Source organism: Platalea leucorodia (genome assembly GCF_965183815.1).
Source record: "Platalea leucorodia genome assembly, chromosome: 9".
NCBI classification, from domain to species: domain Eukaryota; kingdom Metazoa; phylum Chordata; class Aves; order Pelecaniformes; family Threskiornithidae; genus Platalea; species Platalea leucorodia.
Window position 1 is genome coordinate 26,017,945 of NC_138831.1, and position 12,248 is coordinate 26,030,192.

General features: G+C 40.9%; 1 protein-coding gene across 3 annotated transcripts in view; it reads right to left on the reverse strand.

Annotated features, from left to right (window-relative positions):
- The window catches only part of BICD2 (BICD cargo adaptor 2), a 98,733-nt gene that overhangs the window by 34,930 nt on the left and 51,555 nt on the right, over positions 1 to 12,248 (reverse strand). For all 3 annotated transcript variants that reach the window (XM_082322247.1, XM_082322246.1, XM_082322245.1), the window contains exon 2: positions 10,237 to 10,449. In XM_082322247.1, coding sequence (XP_082178373.1) covers positions 10,237 to 10,449 — 213 coding nt within the window. The remainder of the gene's footprint in view (positions 1 to 10,236; positions 10,450 to 12,248) is intronic.

Genomic DNA, 12,248 nt, shown 5'->3' on the forward strand with positions numbered 1-12,248 from the left:
AAAATTGTTGTTTTCGAATCTAGCAGCAACATTTTCTAGTAATGCTTCACATGCAACACACCAACTTGCACACAGACTGCAGGAATTCCATGTGTCTCTAGTGCAAATTTTTTTAATGAAGTTGCTGTGTATAACTTCGATTAAAATAGAGGCAGAATCTCTGGTGAGAGAACAGGATCAAGTGAAGAGGGATGGAAAGCAAGGATGGAGTAGAGGGAGATCAGTATGGGTATAACCCCAGCTGTTGCCTTATCACAGCCCGTGCTTCTGTTTTCCAACAGACAAACTGTAGTTTACAACAGGAACAGGACCCAAGCAGCTTGGATTTTCTTTCAGCAGCCTTGTTTACCACTTAGCAGGACAGACTTAATAACTTTCTGATGACCTAATACAATTCCTTCATACATACTATGAGTAAATGGTAAAATATCCTTCCCTTTTCACAGTTGTACTTCAGACAGCGAGTTACACCTAGCTTGTATTCTACAGAAACAAACAGATGTGAGGACACAGCAATTGGATCTTCATCAAACAATGACTAAATGCTGTTTCCAGAGATTTCCTTTGTCTCTCAACTCTTATCTTACAGCTACAAGAGGCTTTGAAAAGCCAAAAACACCACAGGGTCTGTTGTTCTGAATGTATTTACACCACAGCAGCCTCTTCCTTGCAGGACACACTTTGTAGGGAGCAGCCAAGTTCTCCGCACAGAATACGGTACCCTGATGTGTACCAGTAATTAGCAAGATAGTGTTTTGTCCACTCACACTCAAAGTGCATGCTCTGTGCCTGTTATAAGGCCACTGACCTATGTTTCCATAAAGCAAGAAAAAAAAAAAATACATCTCAATCTTTGGCCATATTAGAGTAACACACTGCCCTCTTTTTATAAAAAAAGAGGATTATTTTCATCATTATTATTTGTTTTGATAAATCACACTAAAATTATACTGTATAAAAATCTACAGGTAGGCCAAACTGGCAGCAGCAGAACAGAAGAGTCCCTTTGTCATGAAAAAAGCTGTATTCATTGACCCCATGCTAGTTTTTCCTCCCACAAGAGCTATTGTCCAAGTTCCCGTGAACTCAAATGGCTGAGACATCGTGAAGCTCAAACAGCTCTGTTAGAATAACCACCAAAACATACACCGCCATCATTAAGACACAAAAAGGGCAAGTCTCCATTCTAGATTCTGCATTTTAGGACAAAATACCATGACAGTAGAGGTGGTCTCATCCAATTCTTGGAAGCAGTTGTCAGTGCCTGTGCTGACATGACCATCTACATTGATAGTTAGCCATAAGCTGTCCCAACAAATATCGCTCCTAGAGCTGCTGGCTGTTTTCATATTGGCCACACAACTGTAACACCATGAACTTCCTTAGATATTCTTGAAAACCAAATCCAAACCAGTTATTTATCAAGTTGAAAACAGTCGTCTTTTCAATCTCTGCAGCAATGGAGGGTCAGGATAACCCAGATAAGAAAAAACAAGGATACCTTTCCTGCTTCCACACCTAAGCTACCCCATGCAGAAGCAGCTTGGATTTCATTGCATACGATTACTCAATATCTGGTTATTCTGTTCAGTATTTCCCCTTCAGTCCTGGCTACATTGGGAACAGCTCAGACCGGTACCAGTCTAACACACAGAGGATAAGTAGCTTTGGTTCAGGGAAGCCAGCTACACTGCGTTTCTCTCACCTGCTCAACTTTTAGAGCAGCAGACACCTCCCTTTAGGCAATCAAATGCTAAGAAGTAGCAGGGGTTAATAAGTTACCTACACTCACTAATGAAATAAAGGGAGAGGATTCTAAGCAATGTCAATTAAAAAAATGGGGACCCTCTCCTTCATCTGCAGCTGGTCCAGTGGGCATTTATGAGGAGCTGAAGAGGGAGACGTGATATATTACCACCCCAAACTTATTTCACCTAAAAAAAAAGAAGAAAGGATAAAGAAGAATGTCAGTAAAGTACATCAAAACTAAACCTGAAAACCAAAACATAGGGTAAAAGAAAAGAATGGATTTTGATACAGTCACAAACGCAGCAACAGCACAGCAACTTTATTTCTGATACGACAGGCACATCCCCCAGCTGGCTCTTTGTGCCTGGGCAATGTTTTGTCACAAGCCATGTTCTTAAAACCTACTGTATGTGACTTGAAAATGAATCTCAGGGTACAGTTCTGAGTCAGTCTGTCAGCATAGAGCTACTAGGTGAAACAAAGGAACTTTTTTCCCCAAGCATATTATAGTACTGCTTTGAGGCATACTGTAGTACATGCTCTTTCCTATTTTCAAAAAATGCCAATCTGACCCAAACAAATCTTGCTTGGATAGACTGCCAAGGGTCACCTCCTTTAATTGAAACAGTGCCAAGCACAAGCGAAACAAAGCAATCTCCCTCCTTCTGCATCCTAAAATCACACTATCAGCAAAGGGGAAGTTTTCACTCAGCTCGGGGGGGTGGGGCTAGGAGTTGGGGAGGGATGGGACGGACAACCCCCAAACCTCTTTAGTTAACAGTTTGCAAAGTAACTTCAAGCCATTGTTTCACCGATTAGAGTGTTTCCAGCTACTCTTTCAATCGTGCAATATTGATTTTACATTTGGTAGAAGACTACTGCTGCATACAAGGGATTTTCTCCCTCCACTGCTCATGCTAGTCAGAAACCCTGGGCAGACTAAAGGTCATAATGAAGGTCGCGAGGAGCCATGACTAAAGAGAGAGACTCATCCTGCTATTACTGCAGCACCGATAGGCACTCAGCAATTTAATTATAACAGAACAATGAAAAGTTCCCCAGCAAACATGCTACTAGGTTAATTCCCAAACAATAGAGTATCATGGAATCTTAACTGCTAACTAAACTTTGAGAATCATATTTAGAGTTTTATAATGTCAAAAGAACAAGCATTTATTGTAATATTTCTTTAAAATCTGAAAATGCACAGTGTTTAAATCATGACTTTCAATGCCCCCATTTTCAGTATTAATTCATTTTTGGACACTGAGTTTCTAGGCAGCAGCCATTACAGCAAGAGAAACGCTGCTGTTAACATCTTTCCTCTGAATATATCAGTGCACAACAACAATAGAGAAATCATGAGCAGATGCCTCCTTGAATACGTGCAAAGCACATCAACTGAATTTCCACAACAATTCGTCTTCTTTGGAATGGATTTTTATTATGTTTCAAATGGATACAAATAACATGCAGTACTTCCTTCTTGTAAAAATACTCAGATCTCATCATTCTTTTAAAAAAAAAAAAAGGAAGCTGTTGGTATAAAAATCAACTTCAATGAAATAAAAAGGTGAGAAGCAAACAGCTGCCATCTGCAGCCATCTGTAACGTGCTGAGCCAGCACACAGCAGTGTGCTGCTATCATACTGTTATCACTGATTTTGAACTTCCTGCACTGGACAAAAGACAGGTTTGTTGGTTTTTGGTTGTGTGGGGTTTTTTTTTGTTTGTTTGGGGTTTGGTTGGTTGGTTGTTTTTTTTTTTTTTTTAAATAAACCAAAAATATTCACACCCCTTCTAATTCTTTCAGCATATTAGAGGACAAGAAATCCAGTCCTGCACACTAAATGTGATGGGCTCGGTGCGTTGAAGTAACAGGTTCATCGCTGCTTTGCTTTTAGAAATGGAGCTTTACCAATCCACAAACAGCCACTTTCACATTTGGAGCACGTCTAGCAGCAGATTTCTAGCCACACTGCTTACTTCAGACAACTCATTCAGTGTGTTTTAGCATTATTTAAATATGCATTATGCTTCTGTATGCACAGTTCAAAAAAAAACAGTAACAAACCAAGGAGTATCTTCTATACACTGCTGTGGGGTATTATTTGAGCATTACATCTGGTCCCAGAAGGGACCTAACAATCCACAGGTAATCAGCTCTGCAAAAGCCTTTGTGCTCAGAGGCTTTTCCATTAGAAGTTAAGGGTTGCTATGGGATCCTTGAACAAGGAGAAATGGGGGAGAACCATCCTTATCCCCAGAGTGTTACACTGAAAGCTGTGTCACACTGCTGCCTTACTCCCAAATTCAGTGCTGATAAACACATCGATTTCTACAAGCTTTCAGGCAAAAAAGACAATGTACAAATGCACCTACCTCCTGTAGCCTTTCCCGTGCAACATATGGGAACGGTATTAAGTGATGTGCAACTCTGCAGCCACTCCTGCGGGCTGGACATTCACAACGTGACTGAGCAGAGCGACCCTCAGAAGGTCACACTTTGCAACTCACCAGGCAGAGCAGGGGAAACGCTGTGCTTTTTATTTTTCTTATTTTTTAAACAAAATATCCTTTTCTCCATGATTCACCATCCCACAATCTGGTTTTATAAAAATCTATGCAAAGTGCTCAGCTCTCTTACACAATTCTGCTTGCTTGTATTTTTTTTCCCAGCAACTTGACTGTATAATTAGTCTACCTGCCTCTGCATCCACCTCTCCCGCTCTGGCCACCTCTGGATTGCACTGGTACTTATACCAGCACTATGGCAGCTTCATTGGGTATACAAGGCTGAAGCATAGAGCCACCCACAAAGCCCTGCTACAGAGGCTTTCTAGGAAAGCTCACCATATTCTGCAATGAAGAGATGACTTTTTTGTTTCAGCTCCTTAAAGAAAAGGAGCTCACTCCTTGATCTTTGTCAACATCCAACCCCAACTCCCCATTTTCTTCTCACCTTTTTCTCTAGATCAACAACCCTGCTCCTGTTTCTTTGGTGACCATGAAGAGTTTCCTTCTCAACTCATTCTGCCTCCATGAGTCTCCAACCGTCTGTTGCATCAAAAATGCATCCTCCCCTCCTCCATTTATTTAAAAAGGGAAGAAAGAGCCTTTTTGATTTGATACAGAAATACATGTCAGACTACATGAACCATAGGACTTCAAATCTAGAATACATTGTAATAAACTACTTGAACACACTTTTGGCCACTTACCAGTAGTGCTCAGTCTGTAATTTAGAGCACAATAAAATGTTGTTTCCACCTATTCTCTGCTATAATAAAACCTACGCCTTCTTTAAGCATGGCTGCTGATACAGCTTTTAGGGAATGCAGAACATGGAGGCATTCTTTCCTTGGCTGCAGGGGAGATCTGTTGTGCATTTTCCAGTATGGGTCACCAGTGTGCTCAAGAGGGAGAAACAGAAAGCAACACAAAGGACTATTCACCATCTTAGCTATAAATCCTAGTGGGAAAGAGAAGTGTAATCACTAACTTTAGGAATACTATTCCTTCACTGACAATGTTAAGGAAACCTGGAGAACTTCAGCAATCAGATTACTGTGTATTTATAGAAGAATTGTCAGCCATCATCGCTCTGAGCAGACAGGGTCACGTCTAACCAACAACTTATTGGCCTTCCATAGTGAAAACACTGGCTCTGAAAAATAAACCCTTGCTAGCAATTAAAACAGTCACGTATTGTGAACAGGCTGTGCCCCAGGCTTCCCAGCAATGTCTCTTCTACCTCTGTTCACATATTCTAACTGCAAGGCCCAGAAAGCTGATACAAGCAGCTGTAATATTGCTACATCCAAGGATACGGAGAGATGACTGCAAGCAATTGTGTTACTGCACGTGTAAGGCAGTCATGGCCAAAGTGGCCCGATCTAATACAGTGCATCTTATGTTTCCAGTGACTGAAGATCAGCTTCCACTTGAAGCTGTTCTAATCAGAGTGCTGGCAATCATCTGTGTGTCCTTCAGTGAAGCATTCAGCTACTCGCAACCAGAGACCAAGTTCTAGGTCTTCACTGAAGAATAAAGATGACAGGGCTGATTGGTTAGTTTTTTAGGTTTACTCTGAGAGTATGGGTGAGCTTCATAAGCTGTAAACTTGGTTAAGGAAATTATTTACAGGATTTGACTATAGCATGAGGGTTCTTAGAGTCACTTGAGACTCTGGAAAAACAAACTCATGACCAATTCCCTCCAATGTGAGGTAAGAGAATAAGATGGAGGGATAAAACTGACAGATCTTTATACAGGTCTATGTGCTAGGTATCCCTTTTCTCTAGGGTTAAAAACAAACAAACAAAAAAACCAGGATAAACAATGGTGTCTGTGTTCAACATAGACCTAAAAATCCCAGCATTATCAACAGAAAAAAGGAGGAAGAGAGTCCCCTGCGCATAGCAGGGCCAGGTAACTGCATGGTGTTCATTATCCTTCAGACCGACACACACTTTCTTGATAAAGCCTATTAGACAATAATGCAGAACAATAAAGTTTCTTCAGAATAAACCTCAGAGAGACAGCTTCCATTTTATAGCCTTGGAAGAATAAAATTACTCATATGTTGCTGATAACTCGTGTTTTTTTTTTAAAACATGCTATTTAATACATATTATATTGTACCATGTCATGTCAGCTATTTTTCTTAACGTATACAATACACACCTTAAAATATATTTCCTTCTTTAGTTTACATAATCAGAACACTTTTTAGTTTCCTGGGAAAGAATCGCTCATTTATTTTTCAGCTTCTCTATACTGGGCATGGCTACCTCATGACTTCACAGCCAAATCACCCTATGAAATCTGTTTTGGTGCCACTAAAACACAGGAGAGATGAAAGAAGATTAAAAAGGAATGGCAATTAGCAATTACTCAGGAGCAATTACTCCTTCCAGTGACTCTTCCAGGATACAGAAGCTGCTGAGCTAGCTAATGACAGCAGTAAAACTCATAATCGGTAACCACCCTGTCGGCGTGTCTCAACAGGCCAAAGTTAGATAATTCAACAGAAACTGTCAAAACCACTTGTGTCTGCTACAGCAACTCCAGATGTACTGAATGTTACTCCTCTTCTTCCAAAAACAACTTACTGCTTCTGTGCAAATGTCCTGAGAAGACATGAAAGGAATGACGGCATCTTAAATGCGCCGTCTTGAATGCGCTTCCAACCAATGCGGGTCAACATCTGATCTCAACCCACCAGCATCTCAAGAGGAGCTGCTGCCTGATGCCCTCGACCACTCTCCTTGTGCCACTACTAAGGCCTGAACAGATTTTTTTCAAAAAAGCCCCAGCAACAGTAAAATTCTGTATCCTATCAGATAACTACAAAACAGCAGATAAAAACTTTTGCAGCCAGCCCTGACAAGCAAATCTCCCTTAAAAATAAAGCAGAGATTCAGCCTCAGTTGATTTCCTGACTTTTTTTTCTTTTTTTTTTTTTTTCTTTTAAACTTCCTTTTTGTTTTCACAGGAGGAGCCCTCTGCCTGGCCACAGGACACACAATCAAGCATTTTCCATATCCTTCCTCTTAGCTGGATCAACTCCAGAACAGTTGAAATGGAAGCAAAGTTTCCTGTTCCCTCAGACATCTTCCAAGTCATTCTCTTGATAGGCAATCATACAGGACTTCCAAAATACACACTATAAAGACTAGATCTGCCTACAAACATTTTCTACAAAAAGATGGAGAAGAGCCACAGTAGTTTTTCTTTCATCAGCAGTCAGAAAAAATGAAGGAAGGAATTTCCACTATGTCTCTGTGGTATAAAACAGTAGATCATATTCCACCTTCATCCTCAACACTTTCAGACTACAGCAGCATTCTTCACAGCACAGAGTCTCCTTGGACTAATATCAACATAAAACTTTTACCATGAGGCAGTCTAAAGCTAAGCACAGGGAATGGGGAAAACCACACTACTTATCTTGCTCACTAGCTTACAACAGCCACAACATGCTCTCCTTGATTTCTCTCACACAACACTTTCAAATTAAATTTGCTATTATTAGATCTATAAATCATCACAGGAGGCCTGTGCGTATCCTCCTGTTTCCACTTACCTGGACAAAAACGGTGAAATAGCAACTATTTGAACTTCTGCCACTTTCTGATGCATAGTACAAGAGAAAAGCCAAGTCCCTTGAGATGGTCATGTTGACTTGGCTTTTTTGCAGGCCAGTGCTGATATCTGTTCACACACCCTGCCTCACTGCTCCCTACCAGTAATTACAAGGCAATTCAAACCAAAATGCAATACACAAGTAGGCTTCTTCAGAGAAAAAGAATCCCAAGGCACACATGGGCAATTGGCCCAGATGTTTTCATTTTAAACACTAAAGCTTTCATGCCATTTCTTTTTCTCCTCTTCACCCCACTGCAGTTTACCAGCAGCAGAAGAAACAGCTAGGCTAAAAAAGGGAAGGAAAAGAGAACACATCCACTGAGATGACACAAAGCGACAGCCAGAGAAACCCCTAACTGCAAGGTTCCAGTTATTTATCACATTAAGTTTTGATTTTTATTTTTCTTTAACTGAGTTCTGTTTCCATTCAAAGTTTAAAATCCATCACATCCAGTTAATTATCATCAGCTTTTATTTCTACTCAAGTAACTAAATGCATCTTCCCCCATTCAGCAGAAAAGAGCTTTAAAAAAAAAAAAGTCTTTAAAAAAAAAAAATGAAAATCTTCACAAGAAACCTGATGTCACCCACTTTCCCTTTTCCTGCACTGTGCAGTTCTCACTGGGGCTCATCTCACACAAGCATGTTTGCGCACAAGGGTGCATGGGTGAGGTGGAAGGACAAAGCACAAGAAAAAAAACCCACACCCTAAAACTGTGCAAAATGACAACTCATCCGAGGGTTGTGTAAAGCAAAATGCAGCTCCAAGCAATGGTGGCTGAAACACGGCAGTATCTAGAAGGAAACATCACCTTCAGCTGCAGTGATGCAGGGAGCTGGATTGAAATCTGCTGATCAGCACGCTTTTGAGCGGCGTTTGGAATCCGTTACAGACACAATGCTGGCTCTGGGGTGGGGAGCTTTTCCTTTAAGCTGTCCTTAAACGTTAGGAAATAGACAAGAGTTCTGTGTGTGCTTGCACGGACTGGTTCCTTGCCTAAGCAGAGCACATGGCCTGATTCCAGCTCTGTTATCCCACAGCCAGGATCCATGAAATTAAAGGAGAGCTTGACTGGCCTGTTTGATCACCTCTGACAGTTTGCCCTACAAATCTCCTTCTCTGTTGTACCCCAAAGAGAGGTACTATTGAACCCCCACAGCTCCACAGAAGTAATGCACATTTCCTCATGAATTTTACCACCAAATATTATCCAGATATTTGTTACTATGTCCTAAAGAAGTTAAATCAGACACTTCTGATTTTCAGCTGTGGTCATGTAGAGTATGTTGAGATCAAGACGTGGACTCTTAGATAACCTCCTCTCCTGGCAGGAGAGGCCAGTCAATTATCTCAGGACGAGAAGAGACTAGTACCCAACTCTTCAAAGGAAGGTGCAAGAAAGCTCATGAGTAATAATTGCGGATTGTTTACCACATTCATCTGTGGTTTACAGTCTCTGTCACTTTTACCCAGTCTAAATTTAAGCAATGGTTTGAGCCCTCTAAGCAATCTTTTCTGCATCACTGCCACAGATATTCCTGCTGAGCTACAGATTTTGTAAGTAACTAAACTTTTAAAGTCAATTTTTCAGCTATTATTTCCCCTCAGAAGTAGGCAGTTTCAATACTAAAACAATAAAAGGTCAAAGGTGCTTTGAGGTACTAAGTTAAGCAAGCTATGAAAAAGTAAAAGCCATCACTTTCATGAGAGAAAACACAAGGCTATAAACTTTACTATTGCTCCTTTTGTGCAATTCAGTGTTTTGTTATGCTCCCACATCCTTAGAAGTTAGGGTGCAAAAAGTGATAAAAGGAGAAATTATGCCCCAAATATTTTCCAGCAAGAAAATCTGTATTGGGAGCAAGGCAGAAGTACACGCAAAGCATCTCTGTGCTTGGACTAAACAGATTCCTCTGCTTTTTAAGGCAGCAGTTCTCAGACTGAAGGTACTGATGTGCAGTACTCACAGCACCAGTGTGGCCCAGACATGCAAGTCATGTGTCTGTCAAATGAACTGGGACACAATACAGTCGTTACTGCAGAACCAGTAGGTATGTGAACAAGGCAGAATGAATTTGTATTGGGTCAGAACCATTGTGGCCACAACAGGCTAGTTCAGTGGATGGGATCAGAAAGCTGCATTTATTTTACTGTTGAATTACAGCTTTGGCTGGATATAACACCTTGCTGAAGTCTCAGAGAGACAACCCATCTTAGCATCTGCCAGTATTAAGCAGATATCAATCAGCTCAAGAATCTTCCTTACTTTGGTTACACAGCACAAGAAAACATAGCCACAATACAAGCTGTGGTGCGCACTATGCACCTTCACTCACCTCTTTCAGTTCCTGGGCAACAGAATTAAGGCGTTCATTTTCAGACTGGGTGTTGGCAAGGACGTTTCTGAGCTGCTTCAGTTCTGTCTGCAACTCCATAACCTTCTTCATGTAGTACTCTTCCTTGGTAGCCGATTCCTGAATCAAGGTCTCCTCTCTGCTCTCTCCATCTGCTGCTACCTTCTTGTGGTTGGTATGGGCCTGCCCAAAAGCCTACGACAGTCAGAAAAAGAAATCTTTTATTAGTAAATCCAGAATTTTGCATAAGTAACTTCCATTTTAAATAGTTGGAACTATTTAACCTCGTATTTCTTTGATGCAAAATAATGCAACCTTTTCCTACGCCCTCCTCTTCTGGGATCAGACCTTTAAATGCTATCACGGGGCCAACACAGGGCTCTTGAAAGTAACACGCAGCACCCAAACAATGTTTTGTGATGCACAGGATACTCACATAGAACCTCAACCCTTGTGGGAGGGAACAACAGTGTATTGATTTGAGTTTGCTGTTAAAGCAAGACTTTGGTTTTCAACAAGACGACTGCAAGATGACCAGACACCTCTGTATGCACATATTTTCTATAGTTGGGTCAGCCTCACTTCTGCAAAAACTGAATCACTGAAAACAGATTTAGTATTAACAGCCTGTTCCATTTCTTAGGCTGGGAGCACACTTACTCTTCCTGATCCAGCTATACCAAAGAAACATACCACCACCCTCAGCTGCTCATTACTGGAGATTACTGCCCCCTCAAACCTGCTAACTCACTGCAGCCATAAGTGAGTGAGGTTAGCAGGGCTACTCTCTAACAAGGTTAAGCTAACGTGGGTCATTCTGCCTGAAGTAGGTCAGCAGACACTCACCCAACCAGCTCTGCTGCCTAATCTTGGAGACGTCATCTCTAGCAGCATGCCAGCAAAGGGACTTAGAGGCAGGTCAGAGATCTAACCTCTCCAGCATAGGATGCCTTTGTTTAGACCTGTCATTCTCATTTTTTACCTCCTCCTGCTTCTTTTTGTGGGTTTTCATTTTGCTTGAAACTCTACCAAGTGGTGCTCCTAGCAGCAGTGTTCTCCAACACACAAGCAAGCAGCCCATACAGACACTCCAGCTGCTGGACTGTAGCGTTTAAGAAACCCATCAGTGGCTTTCACTAATAGATGTTATAAAGCAGAGTTTAAAATTTAAGTAGGTATGTATTTGTAAACACACAGCCTGGCAGATGGACCGAAGTCAATGATATTAATGAATGCTATCTTTTAACTGCTGCATGTGCATGCACCACAAGCCAACCCAAGATGTATTTGGAGCTTTCAGGTGCCACAGCATGTTTTGGGATGCCAGTGTCCCTACAGCAGGTCTTCATAGCCAACATTAATACCAGGCATTAAGCCAGGTCAAGGACAAATCAGCATCTCATAAAACTCCTTGTCTAGTCATGCATTATATTTTCAATTAATCATCTTTTGCTAGCTCTTCAGAAATATACTGTCAGTGGAGAAAAAAAATCTGCTTTGAAGAGAAGCAGATTTCAGTGTTTTATTACTTCTGTATATTAGACCAGATGCATTAATAGTACAGTAATTATTGAATATACCAAGGCTGAAACAGATGATTGAATGTGCTAGCTCTGCCTACAGTTAAAGACACCCCTATATTGCTCCTATCATACTAAATTTTATTTCAGATAAGCAACTCAGTGATACAGGAGACAAATATCCATTGAAGAAATTCTAGCCAGATTCACTGAGATGACCCAAGGGAAATTAAAAAGCGTCACATTTCAGACAGAAAGTAAAGCACCATCTGTGCAAGTGCTTGTCACATGAGTTTCAACAAAGCAGCTTAAAACCCTAATACCTAAGATCTACATAAATGTTAAAGGGATAGTAAAAACCATGCAAGCTTCTCAAATACACTATCTTTTTTCCATAAAGAATTAAGATCCACCTTTTATAGACCTGCATTTATTGCAAATCTCTGACAGAAAATGGGACTCTGGGCATCCATT